The sequence below is a fragment of the Dermacentor variabilis genome, chromosome 4, assembly GCF_050947875.1.
Source record: "Dermacentor variabilis isolate Ectoservices chromosome 4, ASM5094787v1, whole genome shotgun sequence".
Classification (NCBI taxonomy): domain Eukaryota; kingdom Metazoa; phylum Arthropoda; class Arachnida; order Ixodida; family Ixodidae; genus Dermacentor; species Dermacentor variabilis.
In genome coordinates this window covers 31,310,380-31,330,736 of record NC_134571.1, presented here as the reverse complement: position 1 = coordinate 31,330,736, position 20,357 = coordinate 31,310,380, and the positions used below count along the sequence as shown (strand labels likewise).

Genomic DNA, 20,357 nt, shown 5'->3' with positions numbered 1-20,357 from the left:
ATAAATCACTGTCGTCATCCCATTCGAGAGTACGTTCTCAGGCCTCTGCAGACTGGCTATAGCTAGGCTGTTAGGCTAGCCAGAGTGTCGAATAAAACCGTAACCCAACCAAACTATTAATTTTGTACCTTATTTGCACCGATCCCGAACAGGAATTTCTGCGCGGAACCTTTGCAGACTGGTTCGACAAACGCTACGGAAAGTCCCGTTAAGCGAAGGCTCAAAGCCTCTCGTAGTAGGTCAATAATTTACACACCCGAATAACGCTGAAATATCTCGAAATTACCTCAACTCAGTTCTCACACTCATTATATTGTTAATTTTTGTGCGACGGCGCTTTCTATATGATAAATATGTGGGCGCTTTACGCGTATTTCATCTTGCTGTAGCGCAGGTAGCGGAACAGTGCTGTTCGTGTTCTGTTTTAATGTTGTACTTGCGGTCGGTTGAGTGACGTTTGCTACCAGCTCACGAGAAATCTGCAGCGCTGTATTTCCTGACGTTCTTTCCAGTTTAAATTTGGGTCACGTGAGCCGTCAATGCTTCACGTGACAATGACGGTGAAATTTCTTTCAACGTCATTGCCCACCACCGCCCTCTCCCCTTTTAGGTTGAATTGATTCATATACGTACGTGATTAAGAAATACATATTTTTATTTAGAATACTAAAATAGACCGTTCAGTGGGGCATGTATCCTCTACTTGGTACGGGTACACGGAGCACAGGTGCGTGGTACAGGTACCAGGTCATCGGTGTAGGTAGATATAACTTTAAGAAATAAGACAACTATGAAAACTCAAGCTTAGTAGCTTCTTTTTTGGATGCGGTGCCGCATGGTCATAAAATAATTCACCTCCGTCAACAATACAACGAACTACAAAGTGACGCTAAAGCCCATAACGTGACAGGCGTCTTAATTCAACACTCACGTTAAAAACAAAAGACGGTGTTTAAGTTGCAGGCTCAGCACTTTGAAATAACTGAATTTTTATGAGTGCGTCATTAGAACTCGGTTTCAACTGTACAGAACTGAACGTCCTTTGTAAGAGTAACATGTAGTTGTCGCACATGCCTGTGTCACTGCCAAATCTTAATATATTAGGCTCTCACTGGTCCTTCAACCTCAACGAACCAGGAACACGCAGGTGTAAGGCAGCGCACGGGTGCAATGCTAATTAAATTAACTTTATTTTCGATTCTTTCGGCACAGTGGCCTTCGAAAACAGATCACTGTATGCCTACCGTCGTGCATCTGGCCATAGTGTATTTAATTTAGTGCGTAATATCGAATACAAGAGGTACATCAGTCCGCGTCACGTGAGGGTAGAAATAAACTTTCTTTCGACAAAATAATTGAGCCGGTGAGGCTAAAAAACGCTAATTTCTAAAAAAAATTATTTTCCCTAATGCCGAACCGTTACTAACTCGTATAAACCGATTGAAATCAGTTTTAACCGTTTTATTTTTGCTCCGGTGCAGAACCTTAACCTAACCGGAAAGTATGCAGACACCTGATTTCGAAGTGAACCCGAAATGATTTCGGTTCGACACCCTGGTGCGAGCACACTGCTGCGGCCGCAGCAGTGTATCTCTCCTTTACAGTACTCTCCTTTATAGTACTCTCCTTTACAGTACTCTCCTTTACAGTACTCTCCTTTACAGTATCTTTTAACGCGACAGCGTTAAGGAGCTCGTGTCCCAGAAAAGCCGGTGTCGTCGGCGTCGGCGGCGTTTGCCGTAAGCGAAAAACACGGTCTATTCTAATATTCTAAATAAAAATATGTATTTCTTAATCACGTACGTATATGAATCAATTCAATCTAAAAGGAGAAAGGGCGGTGGTGGGCAATGACGTTGAAAGAAATTTCACCGTCATTGTCACGTGAAGCATTGACGGCTCACGTGACCCAAATTTAAACTGGAAAGAACGTCAGGAAATACAGCGCTGCAGATTTCCCGTGAGCTGGTAGCAAACGTCACTCAACCGACCTCAAGCACAACATTAAAACAGAACACGAACAGCACTGTTCCGCTACCTGCGCTACAGCAAGATGAAATACGCGTAAAGCGCCCACATATTTATCATATAGAAAGCGCCGTCGCACAAAAATTAACAATATAATGAGCGTGAGAACTGAGTTGAGGTAATTTCGAGATATTTCAGCGTTATTCGGGTATTTAAATTATTGACCGACTACGAGAGGCTTCGAGCCTTCGCCTAACGGGACTTTCCGTAGCGTTTGTCGAACCAGTCTGGAAAGGTTCCGCGTAGAAATTCCTGTTTGGGATCGGTGCAAGTGAAGAAATTGCATTAAGGGTCGCGAGCTGGCACGTCTCCCTCGTTGGAATTTGACGTGATAGTCAAATTCTCACGCACACACTCATGCCCATTTGCCCTTTTGTGTGTCTCATTTTCCTGCAAGCACCTTTGATTTTTTATTCTAACGTTGCTCAAATTCCAATAGTGTAATTTGACTAGTTATCAAGCAATGTATTTGTTAATTAATTATTAGTTCATTAATACTTTTGATCACAAATCATGCTTAGTGTTTGCACTCGATCATGCCAATTTGTGTGAAACCCTCTCAAGATGGCTCAAATATGTGCACCAAATTCTCGGCGGCAACTGCGGTATGCTAGATGGCGCCCCAAAAGCGCGATGCAGCAGATGCAGGGGCTTTCCCATCAGGCGTAGTATCTGCGCCTTGCTAGTGCTATGTTTATCAATATCAGTTTGTCGACAGCAGAACCAACCATCGATGAGGAAGAGCCAGTACGCCAACGGCAACGGGGGCAAAGGGGGGCCTGTACTGGCCGTTGCAGTTGTAGTTGGTGGCGTTTGCGCGTGCTGAGTACGTACGGAAGGAGTGTGCATAACATGAGATGTGAGAATCCAAATGATATTGTGCGTAAGCAAGGATGTATACGATGACGCTAGATGAATGTCTGGAAACTCTAATATGTTTAGGAAAGAGCGAGGTAAAAGTGACCAGTGCCACTTTGTAGTTCTCGCTGCAAGACACTGAATGGCACGATGAGTGCGAGGAACTGTCATATGCTCCTCAATAACAACTTGTACTGTAACAAGTGCTCAGAAAATAGCGGGAACTGTTTATCCCAGGTCCGATCAAAACTCTCCTTTACAGTAGCTTTTAATGCGACAGCGTTAAGGAGCTCGTGTCGCAGAAAAGCCGGTGTCGTTGGTGTCGGCGGCGTTGGCCGTGAGCAAAAATCCCGGAAGGCAATTCATAAATAAAAACAACTTGCAAGATGGGGTGGGTGTTGGAACCAAACCAGGGTCTCCGGAGTGTGAGGCGGAGACGCTACCACTCAGCCATGAGTTCGATGGTTCAAAGCTAGAGAAAAGCGCCTCTAGTGAATGCGGTGTTGCCTTAGAAACGTGCCGTAGAAAGTTATACTGCAGTGTATATCGGTAATTATGAGCATGTAACTTACAGAAGTCGCAGTTACACGAGTAGCGAAGTACGTTTCCGCTACATTTCTTCAGAAGACTCCCTCCTCGCAATGTGCGGCGCTGCCCCGACACGTCGCGCGCCACTCGCCCGCGTCTCCCCTTCGGGCCGTGCGGGGACCGGTGCGAGGATATCGGACTACCCTTGCGTTTAAGAAGTTTTCTCGCTCTCTCCCCTTCTAACCTCACAACGTTTTTTGCGTTTTACGTGTATTTGAATAGGCCGCGTCGGAGTTGGGCCCGAGCTAAAGCTTCCTCTTAATAAGTTTTCTCCCTCTCCCCTTCCAACTTCCAGGGTGCGTCACACGAACCCTCGTGTTTAGGCGACGCGGCTCCTCTTTCCGCTCACAGCGCGATTCCTAGGCGCAGCGTCCGATGCGGGATGCCTCTGACGTGATCGCTGAGCCGTAGCGCGTCTGGTGGGAAAGCGTCCTCTGCGATGTGTGCCGTGCTGCTGGCGAGGAGTCATGCGTCTGCGTGGTGCTCCTGGAGCAAATAATTAGAAAAAAGTTGTGCTGTGGACTTAGAAGTGTTGTATATGAAAACAATGTCTTTGTGTGACTCAAGAGCATGCCGAGCGAATGAGTGGGCGGTGCGAACGGGGCGCGATAACGCTATCGCGTTCCACTCTTGAAGGCGAAGCTTAAGCGTCCTCCAATTTTTCTGCCATAGTTTTAGCACTGCGTGGTCGATAGAATGGTGACACTGCAGTAACTGCGTCCAGAGTGGCCTCTTGCCTTCTAACGTATATGGCTTACGTATGTTCTGCAATGTACGTATACATATTGAACTTGTTCTCTTATCCATCTTTCCGAAAAAAAAGAATAGAGTGATGAGTCGAAAAAAATGCTGAATGACAAAAAGAATGTTTTTCCAACTCATTCAATACACTCCAGCGGTTCATTCCAGCTGTTGCGCACGTACATTTACTGTGAAGAGCGTGCAGCAGCGAGAAGTCCTCGAATGGTAGAAAAAGAATTAAAAAAAAGCAATGCTGCATCTTGTTCGTCATCGTGGCTCTCTGTCAGATCAAAATAAAACGAGCACCGAATCACACCACAACAGCCTCCAAAATTTTAAGCTTTCCTTTGTGTAAGCCTATACAAGAAGCCCCGATCGCCACAATAGGACACGTGGAGGATTTTAGTTGTGCCTGAAAAAAAAAAGAAGAAGAGCATCTCACTCTGTCGGCCACGTGCCAACAGCTAGGTCCGCCTGCTTTACTGTGGAGCTGGACTCTTTCTAAAAACTGAAACACAGACAACAACCTGGAAGTGTGAGAAGAGTCGGATCTATATGAAGAAGAAAATAAGTACCGTCTGAATCTATCTCGGTGCTTTTAGGATCGTAATTTAGGCTGGGCTACCTTTTGTGCCCGACCAGCACCTTCTACCAAAGCACGTGGGCCACTTATCTAGCGTTTCGCAGAAATCGGAAGCTGATTGTGTTTCTCGGTGCGTCATCGGACGAGCCTCTTAGCAAGACTGCCGTCTAGAGGATATTTCTTTATTCTTTCTGCGTTACAAGATGTAGCGCCGCCTTCACTCTTTGCAGAAAGTAGATGGCCATGGCGAATAGCCGTAAATGTGTGAAGTGGTTTCCTTCAGTACTTGGTGCTTGCGCGGTCGGCTGAGTGCCGCGGAGTTTTCGATTTTCGCACGATTTAATTTCGACGTCGTCTCGACGACGCTCTGATTCATCCAGCGAACGCTTTACCTGGGCAGTATGTGACCTAAGAAAGAAAATGAACAACTTGTCCTGCAAAGAAAAATCTCGTGATCGTTTTCAGTCATCGTTACGATGAGTACAATCATTACAAGGAAGCTGGAAAAAAGTATAGAAAACTGTGAATAGGGTCGAAGAAAAGCAGGATTTGTGGAGCACCTTTCCTCCCGTGTTTCAATTCTTCGCAACTTATCACTGGTTGTTAGTCTCAGGATAGTTTCTTCGAAACAAAGTGACATGACGCGTCGCCACCTGGAGATGTTAATGTACGTTTAGAGGCAAAATAGCATGCCAATGCAAGTAATTTGCAACGATATATCTATAATAGGCCTTTTTCCTGGATCGAGATGACGTTAACTTATTTTCGGTACACTTCTGACCCCCTGGAGTTCCTTAACGTGCACGAAAAGTTCGATTCACGAGCATTTTTTTTTTACAATTCACTACCATTGCAATGCGGGCGCTGTGAGAGAGACTCGAACCCGCTACCTCGTGCTCAGCAGCACGACGCCATAAACACTGAGCCACTGCAGCAGGCAAATGTCAAATGCTGCTTGCCGATAATAGTTGGTGAAAGCGGCACATATAAAATAAGTAGTGGGTCACGGTGTTCCTCTGCTTTTGTCGCTTATACAGTGCGCTTCCACCAACCTTCGGTCTTAACTGCACAGCTTTCTTATATATCAACGAGACTCTGCGGAATGACGCTAGGAGGCGCATATAGTGGAACATCCCACTCGAAAGATTGATAACTATACACTTAGACAGTAAACAGTCCCGCTTATCACATGATATATCGCACTTAATTCCTTATTGCGGTTTTAGCTTGAACAGAACTGTGCTTGCTTGACGGTCGCAGCTTATTATTGCAGGTAATAGAATCGTTCTCCTCACGAGCCAAGACTAAAGGAGAAACTAGTCTCCTGGGTGGGTGTTAGTCTCGCAGGGCGTGAACACAGCAGTGATTCACAATAAGCTATACAATGAAGCAACATTTTGGACCTGACATCCATGCTACATGAATGACAGGTCAGGTACATGGATGTACATGGAGGACTCATGCACGACCTGTTAGAGACTGTAAAGTGTATTCCGCACTTGTTCAGTTGTGTGAGCAGAAGGCAGACATTGATCTGGCTCCCAGCCTATGTCTTTGGTATGAATGTCTTTATACCTCTATACATCAAATCGTCTTCTGACTGGCGCCACTCATGGTTGTGCCGTAAGAATATTGATCTCAGCACTATAGTCACTATGGTTATCGTGGTGATACCGTAGTGCTTATCATAGTGATATGGATGCTTGTCGTCTGACAAACGTGTGCGCCGATTTCCGTTTACGTACCCATCTTTCTCCTTTCCTACCTCTTTTTAAATGCTCTCTCTCATTCGCCTTGTGCAGGGTTGCAAACCAGGCTTTCTTTCTGCAATTCGCTACAGTCCTTCCTCCGTTTCTATCTTTCTCTCTATTTTTATTGCCACATTCTTGGCCTAGTTAACTTCTATTCGATTTTATGTGTCCACATTTTTGATGAAAGACAGAAATGGAGCAGCAGGGATACTTCCCGCTTCAATATCTCGACAGCCGCCGATTTATAGCACAAGAAAGCTCTACTTCTGCACAATTTGGTTTGAACTGTAGAAGATGAAATGGCCTTGGCAGGTTCTGTTAGGAACGCAATATCATCATGAGCCTTGCGGGGGCCGGCGTGACCCCACAGTTCTATAGCCAGCAGGCCTTAGTCCTGACCAGCAGCATCCAGCCACCGTATGCGCGTTCGCCGACCTCCTTTGCTTCCACAATTAATTGCGACGTCACGGAACGCGACGGCAGCAAAGGCTTGACTCCATCTCCGGCCTGCTCAGCGTGCTGCGGTGAGGCCAAAACAATTAAGCATCCCCTTTGCTACTGCCCTGCTTTCTCCGAAGAGTGGGCTTCCCTCTACGCGTCATTTCGAAGCCTGGGACTCTCTGCAGTCTCGGTATCGCGACTGCTGTTCCCTGGCCAGTAGCGCAGCTTCGCCTTCAGGCACCTTTTCACGTTCCTAGAGGACACGATGATGTTGTGTAACATGTAAATGCGCTGCCTGGCTAGCACTGACAACCAAAGGCTCTGTGACTACCTCGGCCTTCTCTCTCTTCTTTCTTCTTTATGTCACCACCCCTTTCCCAAGGCGCTGAGTCGTGCTCCCTAAAGGGTTGCAGAAAATAGCGCCTCTTCCTTTTCACAATCATTCTCTTACGGCGGCAGCTACAACACTGTCCCTTCCTTCATGAAGGCGATGACTTGAAGAGACGTCACGTTGCCATCACTGGCAGATTAAGCCTTGCGTACTGGTGCACCGAACATGGACGTAGCGGAGCAGGAAATGTCCGAGGCGCTAAGGTCTTCCAGGAGCCTGAAAGTCCTACACCTGGCTGGCTTCTCCGGGAGTACACGTGGTGAAGATGTGGCAAAGCAGGTGGTGCAGTTTTGGGTTACCGAAGTCTTCCGGGAACTCAAAGGTTCTAAGCCCTCTCTGGACACAGACTTCGACTCTCCCTTTCCGACCCCGTTTGGGAGAGTGCACGCAGCAGGTAGCCGGAATGTGCGCCTACTCACTCCCCTGCCACCGCAAGGAGATAAGCCAAGCCGCATCAGGTGCGCAGTTAACGAGAGGAAAAGTCATCTCGAGGGTATCAGCTCTTTGGAGGGATCCGGCCAGCACCCGTAACGAAAATGATACCTCGACGTAAGCACCTCCGCTGGCAACTAGCTCTCGCGCTCACGGAACTTGACCTCGCAGGAATATTCAACACAGTACACCAGGAGCTCTATCTGACCCGAGTTGGTTGTGTGGAAGTCTGCATACTGCAGTGCCGAGGGACGCCGCTGCACCTGTAGGTGGCGACGACGCCATCGCGGTGATGGCATGACAACTTATGCGCCGGTGGTTCCCTTTTCCCAACGGCGGTGCCGAGAGCCACAGCAGCGCCCGCGGGTTGCGAGCCAGGCCTGATGACGACACCGGAGGAGGAGCAAGCCGATGAGGAGCGTTCATCTTCGCCAGCTAGAGGTGCAGCTTGTACCGCTGAGGTCATCCTGCAGGCCGGGGCAGAAGTCACTAACTGCAGCGGAACGAGTATCACGGGCTCCCCCGCGACTACAGCCCTTCCCAGAATGCAGTTGAGGCTCCACAATCGGGCGCCAGCGTGGGGAACGGCGCAGCTCCTAATACCTAGACAGCAGGTCTCAGTCCTAACCACGATGATGGTGATGATGTATTGTGATGATTATCTTTTTTCCTGGCGCGTAGCCACAAGGGCGGTAGGCCAATAATCAGGGGGCAGCAGGTTGCTTAAGAGAATCCTTATTTCAAGAGAAGCAACGCTAATTAAAATAACAAAAAATGAAACTCCGGAAAACTAGAATGACCTGCGATTGTGCAGTCAGACTAACTGAATGAAAATTAAGAAATAAATAAAGATCAAGGAGAGAATAAGGAGAACAATACAAAAGGATGTGGCGAAACATTTTCAGTGAAATGAATATAATGTGATCGGATAAGTAGAATAAATCTACAAAAATTGCAGCGTCCAGCCACGACTCGCGACTCTGCATGCGCGTTCCTCCTACTCCTCTGCCTATCCAAAGCGCTGCCATATCGCGGATCATGGCGGCAGTCCACACAACCTTAAACTTGGCAATTAAAATGTCGATTAGCGGGTTGTTAGGTGACGGCGAAATATCGGCAGACGGTCGCTTTTTTCGCCTAGCCTCTGCGAGAGTTTGGCCGCTGCGAATGGTAGCCGAGACCTGCGAACTCACGCCGAGCAACAGAAGGCCGTAAATGCTGATCCACAATGGAGGATGCCCGTAAACAAAGAAAAGGTATGAAGGGGGAAGCAACGGCACCTTGTTTTCTTTCTTTAAATGCGCATTAAGGCACTTTTGAGGCAAAGCCGCCAGGCAAAGGAGAACACAAAGGAAAAAAAAGCAAGAACAAGCGGGATTACGAAAGCGCAACAAGGGAAGCGAAGCGCGGTGGGGAGCGGGGCGATGCGCTTCCCTCATTCCTTACCGGTGGCATATTTTTCGCTCGCTCCACTCCGTGGCGCCACCACTGGAACCGGACGCACTGCGCATGCGCAGATGAGGGGAAAGGGACGGGAAAAGGCAGAGGGAGCATCCCTACACTCCTCCCCTCCCATTATTTTTCCGGCGGACTGGCGGCGGCTCCGGAGAGGGGCACACGTGCATTCGGAGTTTTGAGCTCAGACGAGTTTACTCGATGCGCTCTGGCCGGTCACGCGCAGAGTCGGTCGCCGTCTCGCCTCGCTCAATCGCCGCGCGTCTCCCGCTGTCCGCAGAATTTCGCTTAAAACGAGAGAGACATGTCGTTCTTTCGCCTCCGGTGGTTGAGCGCTGCCTGGGGCCCCGAAGGCTGACTGGTTCCTGCGGCTGTCATTGAAACAGATTTGAACTCCATTCGGCAGTTCCACATTGTACGTCGTCCTGCGCGGCCCGACTGACAGGCGCTTGGCCGGACAATGGCAATCCTCAAGTCGTGCTGCTGCTGGAAAACACTGCGCAGTGGCAGCGTGGCATGTGGCATCTACACCTTGGTGAGTGCTTATCACATCAACGTATGCGAAATATTGAAGAAAAAGAAAAGAACGTTGATTATCACAGTGCGTCGGGTACAAATCCTATTACTGCCGCAAAGCGTGCTCGTGCGACATTGTAGAACAATCTAAATAGCCATTTGTTAGGGTGTCATAATTCAACGCTCTTCGCTGAGATTGTGTGAGATTACGTTCGTTAAGGCTAAGTTAACGCAACCTTCCGGGTCTCTAAATTTACGTTACGGATTCAAAATTTCAAATGAACGATTATGCGCCTAAGTTTCTATTTGCTCATTTGGTCATCTAATTTTTTTATGTACATTTGACAATTAAATGCAATGGAAAAATCGACGACGAAAGTTACCAACGTTTCCAATAACATCTAAAGAACTCAAATTAATTCTCGAATATGTGGCAGTTTTCGCGATTATAAGATTGCGTGAGGGAATTTACTCTGGGCTGAATAAGCTATTTTAGAGTCGTGGTGAACATTCTACTTATCCTACATATTCTTTTTTTGCTTTCTCTAGTCTTAAAAGAAAACCACTGCTTTACTTGGTCGGCGTACATGCGCATCTTTCTTGCTGTCCTCTTCATCACCTTCCATCATTCTTTCGCATTCGCATTTTCCCCAACCCTGCGTAGAGTAGCAGGCTGTGAGACTCAGGTCGGCCTCTCATGCCTCTTCAGCAGTGTAATAAATTCTTCACAATCGTCTTTCACGTTTTTTTTTTTTGCAACGCGGCACTGCCCATCGCGTATACCCTTGTTCCTCAGCAGCCTTATTCATTTGTCGCTTCTGTATGTGACTTGGTTGAAATGCAAACAGAAATTAAAGATGAGAATAAAACTTAATCTCTCGGAGGTAAGAACAACGGTAACTGTTTTGTGATATTGCGTCGGCCTGATGCTGATGCCTAAATCGCATAAAGACAGCCCAAAGCAGCTCACAGTGCTTCTCAGTCAGCATGTGGGGCGCATAGGCGAGTGGTACAGCACTGCATACATGGCGAACACAACGGCTAGGCTTACTGAATGAGCTTTTTGCATTAGGTTTCAACGCTTGGGCCGGAGCACGCCGTCATAAGTTCACTGCTCACGGTACGTCTGGTCATATGCGAGTTCTCACGACTCACCACAATTGCTCCTGCCTCAGCAGACAACTCAGAATTCACACCGTGACCTCATATTCAGTTATGAGACAGCATATATACCTTCGAGAACAGCGTGTTGAGTTATAGATGGAATTCAGGTGGGTAGTTTTAGGTGAGAGAACGGGGACACAAAAAGATCAGTCAGTGTTGGTAACAAATACATACTAAGTTTCATTTCACGATGTTCTTCAACTGCGATGGTCGCGTTGCGTGCTGGAACATACGCCTATTTTGCCCACTGCAATATGGCAGGTGAAATAAATATTTTAACCGGAGTCCGCGGCTGCAGGACATACCGAGAGTGAGATTATAAATCTGAATGCAAAGTCTGGTAGAGTGAAAAGTGCGCCTAGATACCATGCTTAGTTCTCTGGAGAGAACTCATCAACTCGTCCCTACGTTTCGTTTTGAAACCGCAGTTTGGCAACTAGGTTATGCGGAAATACGCAATGCTGAGCAAGGCTTATGAAAGAGAAAATTGTCATCCACCCAACTGTACCACTAAGCTATAAAGGAAACCCAAATACAGAAAGAAAGAAAGCTTCACAACTCAATAAATATTCGTTCTGTTCCTGGGCTATAAATCAGGGCCGACGCCTTTCCGGGGCGGCTGTTGGTATTCTTCTTCAAGCGAGCAGTTAGATTGTAAGAGGTTGAATGAGTATGACAATTTTTACAACAGCAGTCGCTTTACCGTACGGCTAAATGTGTTGGTTAAATAGTACAGAAATACACGGTCTTGTAAAGCCGTGTGTTTGTTGGCTTACTGTAAGGTATTAATATTTCTAAAATATAGGATATACTTCCTGCTACTTAGAAGAAACCCCGTAGTTTTAATGGAGGGATCATAAACGTAATAATACTGTCATCATGTCATAGTGACTTGCTTCCTGGGGAGATAAATAGTAAAATTCGGCATCTCTTACGACGTCTGAGAATATTAAGCCTATGGCGGCAGGGGCTTAAATCAGCTTAGGCCTCAATTACTGCTGCACAGAATGTACAAAGCGATTGCCTCAGACTACTTCGAGCTGTCGTGTCCAGAGTGCTGACTAAAGACGGATGGGTTTGTAGCGAAGGCGTATGGGGCACGCGAGATCCACCGCAGTGCAACTTTTACCCCACCCGAACGAGTCAAGGCATTTAATCGTAAATACGCAAGCAATGCAGAATAAGCTTGGAGTGCTTCAACGAAGCGTGTGGTTTATGAGCGCACGAAAACACGCAGGCCGCTGGGTCTACGTCCTTATTCAAAATGGCGAAATATAGATGCATGCACAAAAGAGAAGTGACTTGCAGAATGTAAATACCACAGGATGCTTTAGACGGCGCGTCCGATCGTAAGACGCTTCTATTTTTCAGAACAATGCCACAGGACCAACGACAAACAAAAATAATGGAAGAGGGAGAGAGAGAAGAAAAAGAAATAAAAGAAAGTGCACAAAACAAATGTCGAAAGGCTTCGGTTTTGTACAGTTTCGTAGAACAACTGGGAAAAACTGGCGTTTGGTGAGCAAATCTGGCAGAATGGCGTGCTGATGATCCAAATCCTTTGTGCGAAAGGAAGCTACTTAGCGTCTCGATATATATTCAGAAATGTCGACAAGGTTGCGTTTAAGGGGCCGTTGTGCGCGTTATTTTTCTTTTTGTAGGCCTGCTAAGTATATATATAGAAGTCTAATGGGGCCCGCTGCTAAATATATGTAAATTTTACCTCAGCGTTTTGTGTCGGAGTCCTTATTCATGTAGCGTGATTCAGTTTTCGCAGACAAATGTTGAATATGCTCTTCGCGGTTTCTCTCCACATGCCGGCTGATTATGTTTGCGCTCCGTGTGGGCGCAGAGAGAGAAAAACGACTGAAGAAAAGGAGAGAAGCTATGGAGGATATTGAATCTCATAGCTATGCTAGGTTAAGCAACGGGGGACAGAGTTAATGTTCAGTCACTGCATTGCTGTTTATACTGCCAAATTCGAAGCAGCTTCCGTGGCTTAGAGCGGGCGACGAAGAAGGATTTCATTGTTGATGACGGTCACGTGAAAAAACATTATTATTGCTTTTCAAGTGCCGACGTTGTAGTCATGATTGGCTGACACCCCCCCCCCCCCCCCCCCCTCATTCTAGGCTAAAGTAAGTCAATGTTGTTGACCGTCGCATTAAACTGAAGGTGACACATCTCCAAGAAAAAAGAGAAACAGACATGCGAAGCAGTTGAATAGGTGATTTTCTTTAAAAAAAAAAAAACAGAGACACTCACAGCTTTTGAGAGTGATTGAAATGGAATGGCAATATACAGGGAGATCCCAGGTTTCTGCTGGTGGGTTCACTCACACAATACTTCATAACGTATTTATATCCCTTACAATATGTTGGTGCAGTGTTACGATGTATGGGGAGTGCCCGCTCAGTGAGATTCTATCTGATATGTGCTTCATCTTTAGTATTTATCCCACGAGGAATCTGCTTGCACACTAACAAAAAAAAGTTTTTTAGGGAGCTTATCGTGCAGAGTCTGGTTACATGGCAATTAAAAATGCGTCAGCCTGAGCATCTAGTTCCCCCATCACTATAAGGCTAAAATGAAAGTAATGGGGCACATAATGGGCTGTTAGTGGAGACAGAAACGAGTGTTGAGTGTGTAGCGATGTCTAATACGAGTACACCATCCGACTTGTCACGAAAAAAAAAATTGTAAGAAATAAAAAGTGCCTAGAACATCTTCACAGCACAATAAAATTTTTCAGACATCACGCTGTATAAATCAGACCCATTTGAAGTTAAATAGCAGTGCCTAGAATGCGTTGTTCGGCCGGTGCTCTCAGAGGAACCAATTAATTTGACGAGAATACGCCGAGTCGGCTGCGAAACTGATGGTATTGTTTCTCACGAAAGTGGCAGTTTCTAGCTGATGACCGAATGGTGTTCAGAAAAACAACAAGAAAATGTGCGTCAAGTTCTCAGCCGACGGAACGACCAACCGAGGCGCGAATGCCAAGGATGATGTGCCAAGCTGTTTCAAGGCATCTTGTCACATTATCGAGGAACGGTGAGCGCAATCGCTACTCACCCCCTGCCCCCTTCATTATCCCCCTGTTCACTCTTCAAGAACACGCCCAGATGGTCAAAATACGACCAAAACCATAGCGCAACTGGCACTCAAAGCCAACGAACGCGCGAATAAAAGAGGCAGCATGTTTCAGTTGCTGCTGGCTTGTACGACTAATTAAACAAAACATCACTGATGGTACCTCAAGTAATTGGATCCCCCTCCCTCCTCTTCTCAGAAGTACACTTGGATGACAGGTAACGAATCACTCCACTGCGAGAAGAGTCCTAAGTCCCAAGTTCCGCTGCGCACTGGCGTGTCCTTGGACAGAAAGTTCTGCGCACAGACGTTGCTATTACATGTTACGGTGGGCGCATGGCATGGATCAGCCCTACACATTTGTCTTTGCAAGGAAACGAGGAATATACGATGGATGTCTTTGACTTTACTTGAACTCCAGGCCGTGCACGACGCCGTTGAGGCAGCCTCCTTATTATCAGACCTCACCCACGCCCACATATATAGATTTCTTGAGTGTCACGAAACGGCTGAAGCGAGTCAGCAAAGCTCCATTGCTTTGTCAGAAGAAACATAAGCTTCACAATAACTGAACTTTCAGTGTTCACGTACACTGGGTACAAGGGTACATCTCTGACCCTTTCAATGCCATGGCAGATAGCAAAGCACATGACAAATAGAACACGTATCTACTGACATTTCATTTCATTTCATTTATTTACTCTCAAGGCCGTACAGGCATTACAGAGAGAAGTGGCAATATAAAAAGAAAAGAAAGTGGCTAATGAAGCATTTGTTTTCGAGATGAAGGCTTCGAGGTATACGTTGGTTTTACACTGAGGCACCCCAACCTTCAGTCGGTTATCAATACGGTATGACAAATGGCTCGGAGGCGAAAAAAATGTCATTTTTTAGGTCGTTAATGGTGTAGTATATGTTATGAAACAGGCATAAGCGGAAATTCGACATCTAGTAGAAAGGAGAGGTAGGCCGAGCTTTTGCTTCCTGCGAGAAACGCTGGCTAAGCGACAGTAGTTAGAGAAGATAAACCTAACTGAGCGGTTTTGAACAGATTCTAAGGACTGTGTTAACGAGCTAGTGTGCGGGTCCCATATCGGTGAGGCGTACTCGAGTTTAGAACGCACGAGTGTTTTATATAGTAGTAGTTTCAATGAAACAGGAGCGAGGCGAAAATTCCGCCGAGGAAAACCAAGGAAGCTGTTAGCTTTGTTAATAACATGGTGGATATGTTTCTGCCCTGACAGATTATTAGTGATATGGATGCCTAGGTGCTTCTAGCTGTCGACGAATTGAAGAGGGCAACCGTTAAGACCATAGCCCTGAGATGTGGACTGGTTAATCTTTCGAGACATTCTCATTGCTTTACATTTGTTAATGTCTAGCTTTATAAGCCATGGATCACACCAAGAAAAAATTTTATTTAGGTCAGATTGAAGAACGAAGAAGTCAGATCATTAGAAATTATGCGGTACAGAACGCAGTCGTCTGCAAAGAGCCTTATGTTAGAAGTAACACAATGAGGCAGGTCATTAATATAAATCTCTTGCGTCCGAAAAATTTAACTTTCCTATAGCCCACAAAAGGATCCCTCAGGCGCAACAGTCGTGCTCATATGTCCCCGTGTGCCCGCTATCTCGCCCACAACTTCACGAGGTTGGAGGATGTTTCCCTGAGGAACATATCGGCTGGGGTAGTGCTCACCCCTGCTGTCACCTTCAAGTGGAATGACTTCGTCAAAGACGAATCCGCCTGCCCCAACTATACGACCTCTGTACAAGATACCGATGTGTTCCATCAGTTGAGGATTGGCCAAGGCACTCGAGAGATCCGGGAGCCTTTTATGAGAATGTCTGGCCTCCTCAGTGTCCGGCATGCTGACTTCAGCAAATGGAGTCAATATGGTTCAGCAATTGGAGTCAGGATGACTAATTACAGAGCCTTACGGGACTTCCTGGTTGCATTCATATCTATAAGGTTTTCTAGCTTTCTTTTTCTCTTTAGCTACACTGTAAGGCAGCACTCCTCGACAAAAAAAGAAAGGTGCCAAGCTGGCTGAGATGATTCGCTATAAGACCACGAGCAAATAAAATCTTGCCCTAGTGATGGTTCTATTCGCGTCAGGCTTATCATCATTTCAGGAGATGACTACGACAGCCGCGGCTAGAAACAGGCGACCAATAGCAAGTTTTGACGGCCAAAAAGCAAAATTACACGTTAAACCCCTTCGGAAGTTGGTTGCCGACAGCGACTTAATTAGTTTCCTTTCAAAACAGCTTAGTTTATGTTTTGTTAGTAGTTTAATAACTCGATCCCGGCTAATCAGCTTTTAGCGCTGGTTTGTGTATTTGACGACTTGTTCCCTGTGCTCCCGTGAAAGCCCCTTGTGTCCGCTTCAAGCACGACAGCCAAATGAAATTATGTATGCAAAACGCGTGCAGGTAATGCACTCTGCCTACAACGTTACACGTAACAAATATAGTGCAGCTATCCAGGGTGTTTCGCATACACTTTTCGATTTTTTAAATTACATGTGGCAGATAGCACAATTTTAGTACATCAGCTGGTCTACTCAAAGAGGCGGACATTGCTAGCACAATAAATTGAAATGCATGATCGGCTAATGAACGAAAATCCACTAATTAAGTTTTCAGCTAGATACCTTATGGCACCATATTGCAATTTACAAAATCTAGCCGGTGAGTTGGCAAGGCGGATCCACTGAAAAAGAATTGTGTGGATGACACCATTTAGGAGATGTGCACCCTCAGACTTGCGGTAAAATGCACTGTAGCTCCACTTACTTTCTTAAGAAAACGTCGTTTTGTGCATTGAAACACAAAAGTAACGGGAACGCCAATGCATTTATCCTCAAAATTCGGGAATTAATATCTCGAAACAGGTACGGCTGTCATCCTTATGATTAGTTCCAAGTGGATCCACCTGGTGAACTCTCCGGCTAGAATATGTAAATGGCAATATGTGCCACAAGGTAATTAGTTATAACTTAATTAGTGAATTTTTGTTATTTAGTCGATAATGCACTTCAGTTTTTTGTGCAAGTAATGTCCACCTCTTCGAGTAGACCAGCTCATGGACTAGAATTGTGCTGTCTGCCAGAGGCAATTTTTAAACATTTATGAAAGGGTTCGCTGAAACACCCTGTATATGCACTCGTACTAACAGCAATGAAACTGACTCAAGGTTTGGTGAAAGAAATTTTCTCACAGCCTGTGCGCGAAGTTGTCTGGACCACTTCATTTAGAAAATGCTTTTGAGAATACTTGAAGTAAGCTGTTGAAGTATTGGTCATCGTATTTCTGGCGACATGCCATTATTGCGTGCACAATATATTCTACACTGTAAAATAATTTACACCCTTAAAAATGAAAAAAGGTGAAAATCTGTTTGTAACTCACACACTTGGGGTGTCATTTGTATAAATCACACCCTAAGGGTGTGAGTTATAGACACATTTACGCCCTTTTTGACTTTTGGCTTTTAAGGGTGCAAATTATTTTACAGTGTAATAGTGCAACTGAGTAGTGCAATAGTGAGTCTGTAGTATTCTTCACCCTTGCTCTCCTTCCTTTAATTGAAGTTCAGGCTGTAGCTATGATTTCAAAATGAATTTATTGTTAGAATATATCACAAACTATCCGGGTGTCTCGCTGGCTCTATTATGTTGTTGTCGCCGATGTCACAGTGACTAGAAGAATCTCGCTGTGAACAGTGACACTCAGCGACGTTAAGCGAAATGTTTCGTCAATGGTAAGGAAAAAAAAAAATCAAGGAAAACTAAGTGCTTCTTACGAGTTGTGAATGCCATTAATGTCCAATCGAACGCCGCTTATCGGTACTTCGAATTATGAACTCCTCGCGGGCAAGCAAACGCGTTGAGGCACTTGGCCAACACCTCTTGAGATAGCATAAGGCAAGTGCACTTCGATCCGAGACGTCTTGCTACCTTGCCCGACTGTCATAGAATCTAATGGGGACGCTCTCGAATAAGCCGCGGTGATTTTGACGTCACTGCTTTCGTCACGCCAGGCTTGGCAATAGAAATTTCGGTCCATGCAGCATGTCATAAAGGAGAGTGCACAGGCCTGCTATGGCTTAGCCCAGTGGGTAAGGCACCCGACTTCTGAGCTTTGGCTCGTATGTTCGAAACTCGCTACCGCCAACGTTTTTCCTTTCCGATGTATGCTGTTTTTTATACATTAATTTCTTTATAGCGATTGCCGAGGCCAAGTTAGAACACAGGCGAGAGCTCGCGCGGGCATGGAATGCGCAAATAACAGATGCTTTCTAGAGCGACAACGAGGGTGACGTGGCGTCGCAACCAATGAGAATTTAGGTGCCGTTTCGTTGCTACCAACGCCGGCTTTTTCGCTCAATTGCCCCCCCCCCCCATTCGATGCTTTTCCACGAAAAAAAAAATGCAGCATATCCAACGAGTTTGAATATATATATATATATATATATATATGTCTCGATGACCTGCCTGAGTGCTGGTGCATGAACAGTCGAAACACGCAGGCACGCACGCACGCACGGACACACACACACAAGCACGGGCGCACACAAATTATATCGAGCTCTCTGTTAAGCGGATTTACTGACTGCTAGCGAGTACGACGGACGCCTTGAACGCATCATGGTTTCAGAGGCAGCATGCGCATGCGTACATATAAGTAAAGCGCAACTCGAATCTATACTACCCGCAAGAAGCATTTATTTCCTCATAACCCTGAAGCCGCGGATGATGATCTGATAGTGATCTACAGAATGAAATGACGCTTAATTTTGCAACCTTTGAGGCAGCACGGTGAAGTGTCGTCATGGGAGAGGGAATGAGATATGAAAAATAGAAAAAATAGAGAGGGTGTTGGTATAGTAGATTCCACCATGTACAGAAGAGGACAGGTGGTCGTCGTCAGCAAAGGGCCAGCGTTGTAGTGGGCGCTCAGAAGGTGGCGCTCCGAGTTGATTCTACAAACTCCGAAAGGCTTCACAGTGCAGGGAGCTAGAGACGCACATGGAATAGCAGGTCTCTGTGGCCGTTGGAAGGTTGTGGCGTCTACAGGTGGTGATGACTGTAGAACGTTCCGCGGATGCGCGAAGGCGAGTTTTTCGCTTCTTTATTTTTTTCTTTCCCTCGCACGGCTAGCACCGGCACTGCCGCGGATGCGCGGAGACCAGGGCCATCTGGTGGTGATGCAAGGAACCCAGTGGTGATGCGTGCCTTTTCCGGTATGATTGGTTGGCTTATTCGGCGACTGAACAGCCACGCAGCGCTTATTGTCACGCAAACCCGGTGATGTTCGCAAAATCAGTTTCATCCGAAGAAAGAAGCATTGAAAGCGATAGCAAGGTTTAGCGTGGCGCTGAATTTCTTCAGACGGTATGTGTTTCTAGGAATGCGCACAGGTGACATATTGGCGGCGACACAGCAAGCGAAGCAGTTTCCTCTCAGGCTTTCGTGTGGGCTGTAGTCTGTAGACGCAGCTGCTCAGCGGGAATGTTAGTGTTTGATCCGCAGCATACTACCGTCAGCTGCGACACACACACACATACACACACACACACACACACACACACACATACATATATATATATATATATATATATATATATATATATATATATATATATATATATATATATATATATATATATATATATATTTATATATATGTATATATATATATACCTTCTTTGTTGTATAAGGAAGTTCTGACACCTTTCGTGAGTTCTATAGGGGTCTGTTCGGCCACTGCCCGAAATCAACCTATTTTACCAACGTTGTGCTATGTCTGGTGCCATTTCTTCGCTACACACGAAATTTCCAAATGCATCACAACAACCGAGCTTTTATGTGCTGGCCCTACCGACGTCGGCGTCTGGTCACGCGTTTCGACGGCCTGGTATGATGGCTGCGTTGCTGGCTCCTTTATAGCTCGTAACAGACACCGTCGTCCGGCTGCGCGTTCTTACTGACACTCTGGTCACACAGCCGCATCGGCGCTCCGAGGTAGGCTGGGTTAATGCCCCCAAATAAAACAAAGCTAGCGCCATCTCCTCTCCTTTTCCTGCGCCGGCCTTGGCTCCCCCTGCGCGGAGCCGAACAAGCAGATGCTCTCCGAATCAAATGCTGTCGCTGTGTGTCGCTCGCGCTTTTGAGACCGTATTTTGATCGTAATTTATTTACGTTATATCGTGACTGGCTGCCGAAAGATCAATCGTCTGAATGTCGTTGTGCTTGGTGGGCTCGGTTAGCGTTACTTATTCGTGCTGCCTCCCTCGTTTCAGCGCCAAC

At 46.2% G+C, this 20,357-nt stretch overlaps 1 protein-coding gene across 1 annotated transcript in view; it reads left to right on the top strand.

Annotated features, from left to right (window-relative positions):
- Positions 1–9,456: 9,456 nt before the first annotated feature.
- Positions 9,457–20,357, top strand: part of LOC142577722 (uncharacterized) — a 252,382-nt gene continuing 241,481 nt past the window's right edge. The window contains exon 1 of the mRNA XM_075687176.1: positions 9,457–9,803. Coding sequence (XP_075543291.1) covers positions 9,729–9,803 — 75 coding nt within the window. The 5' untranslated portion in view covers positions 9,457–9,728. The remainder of the gene's footprint in view (positions 9,804–20,357) is intronic.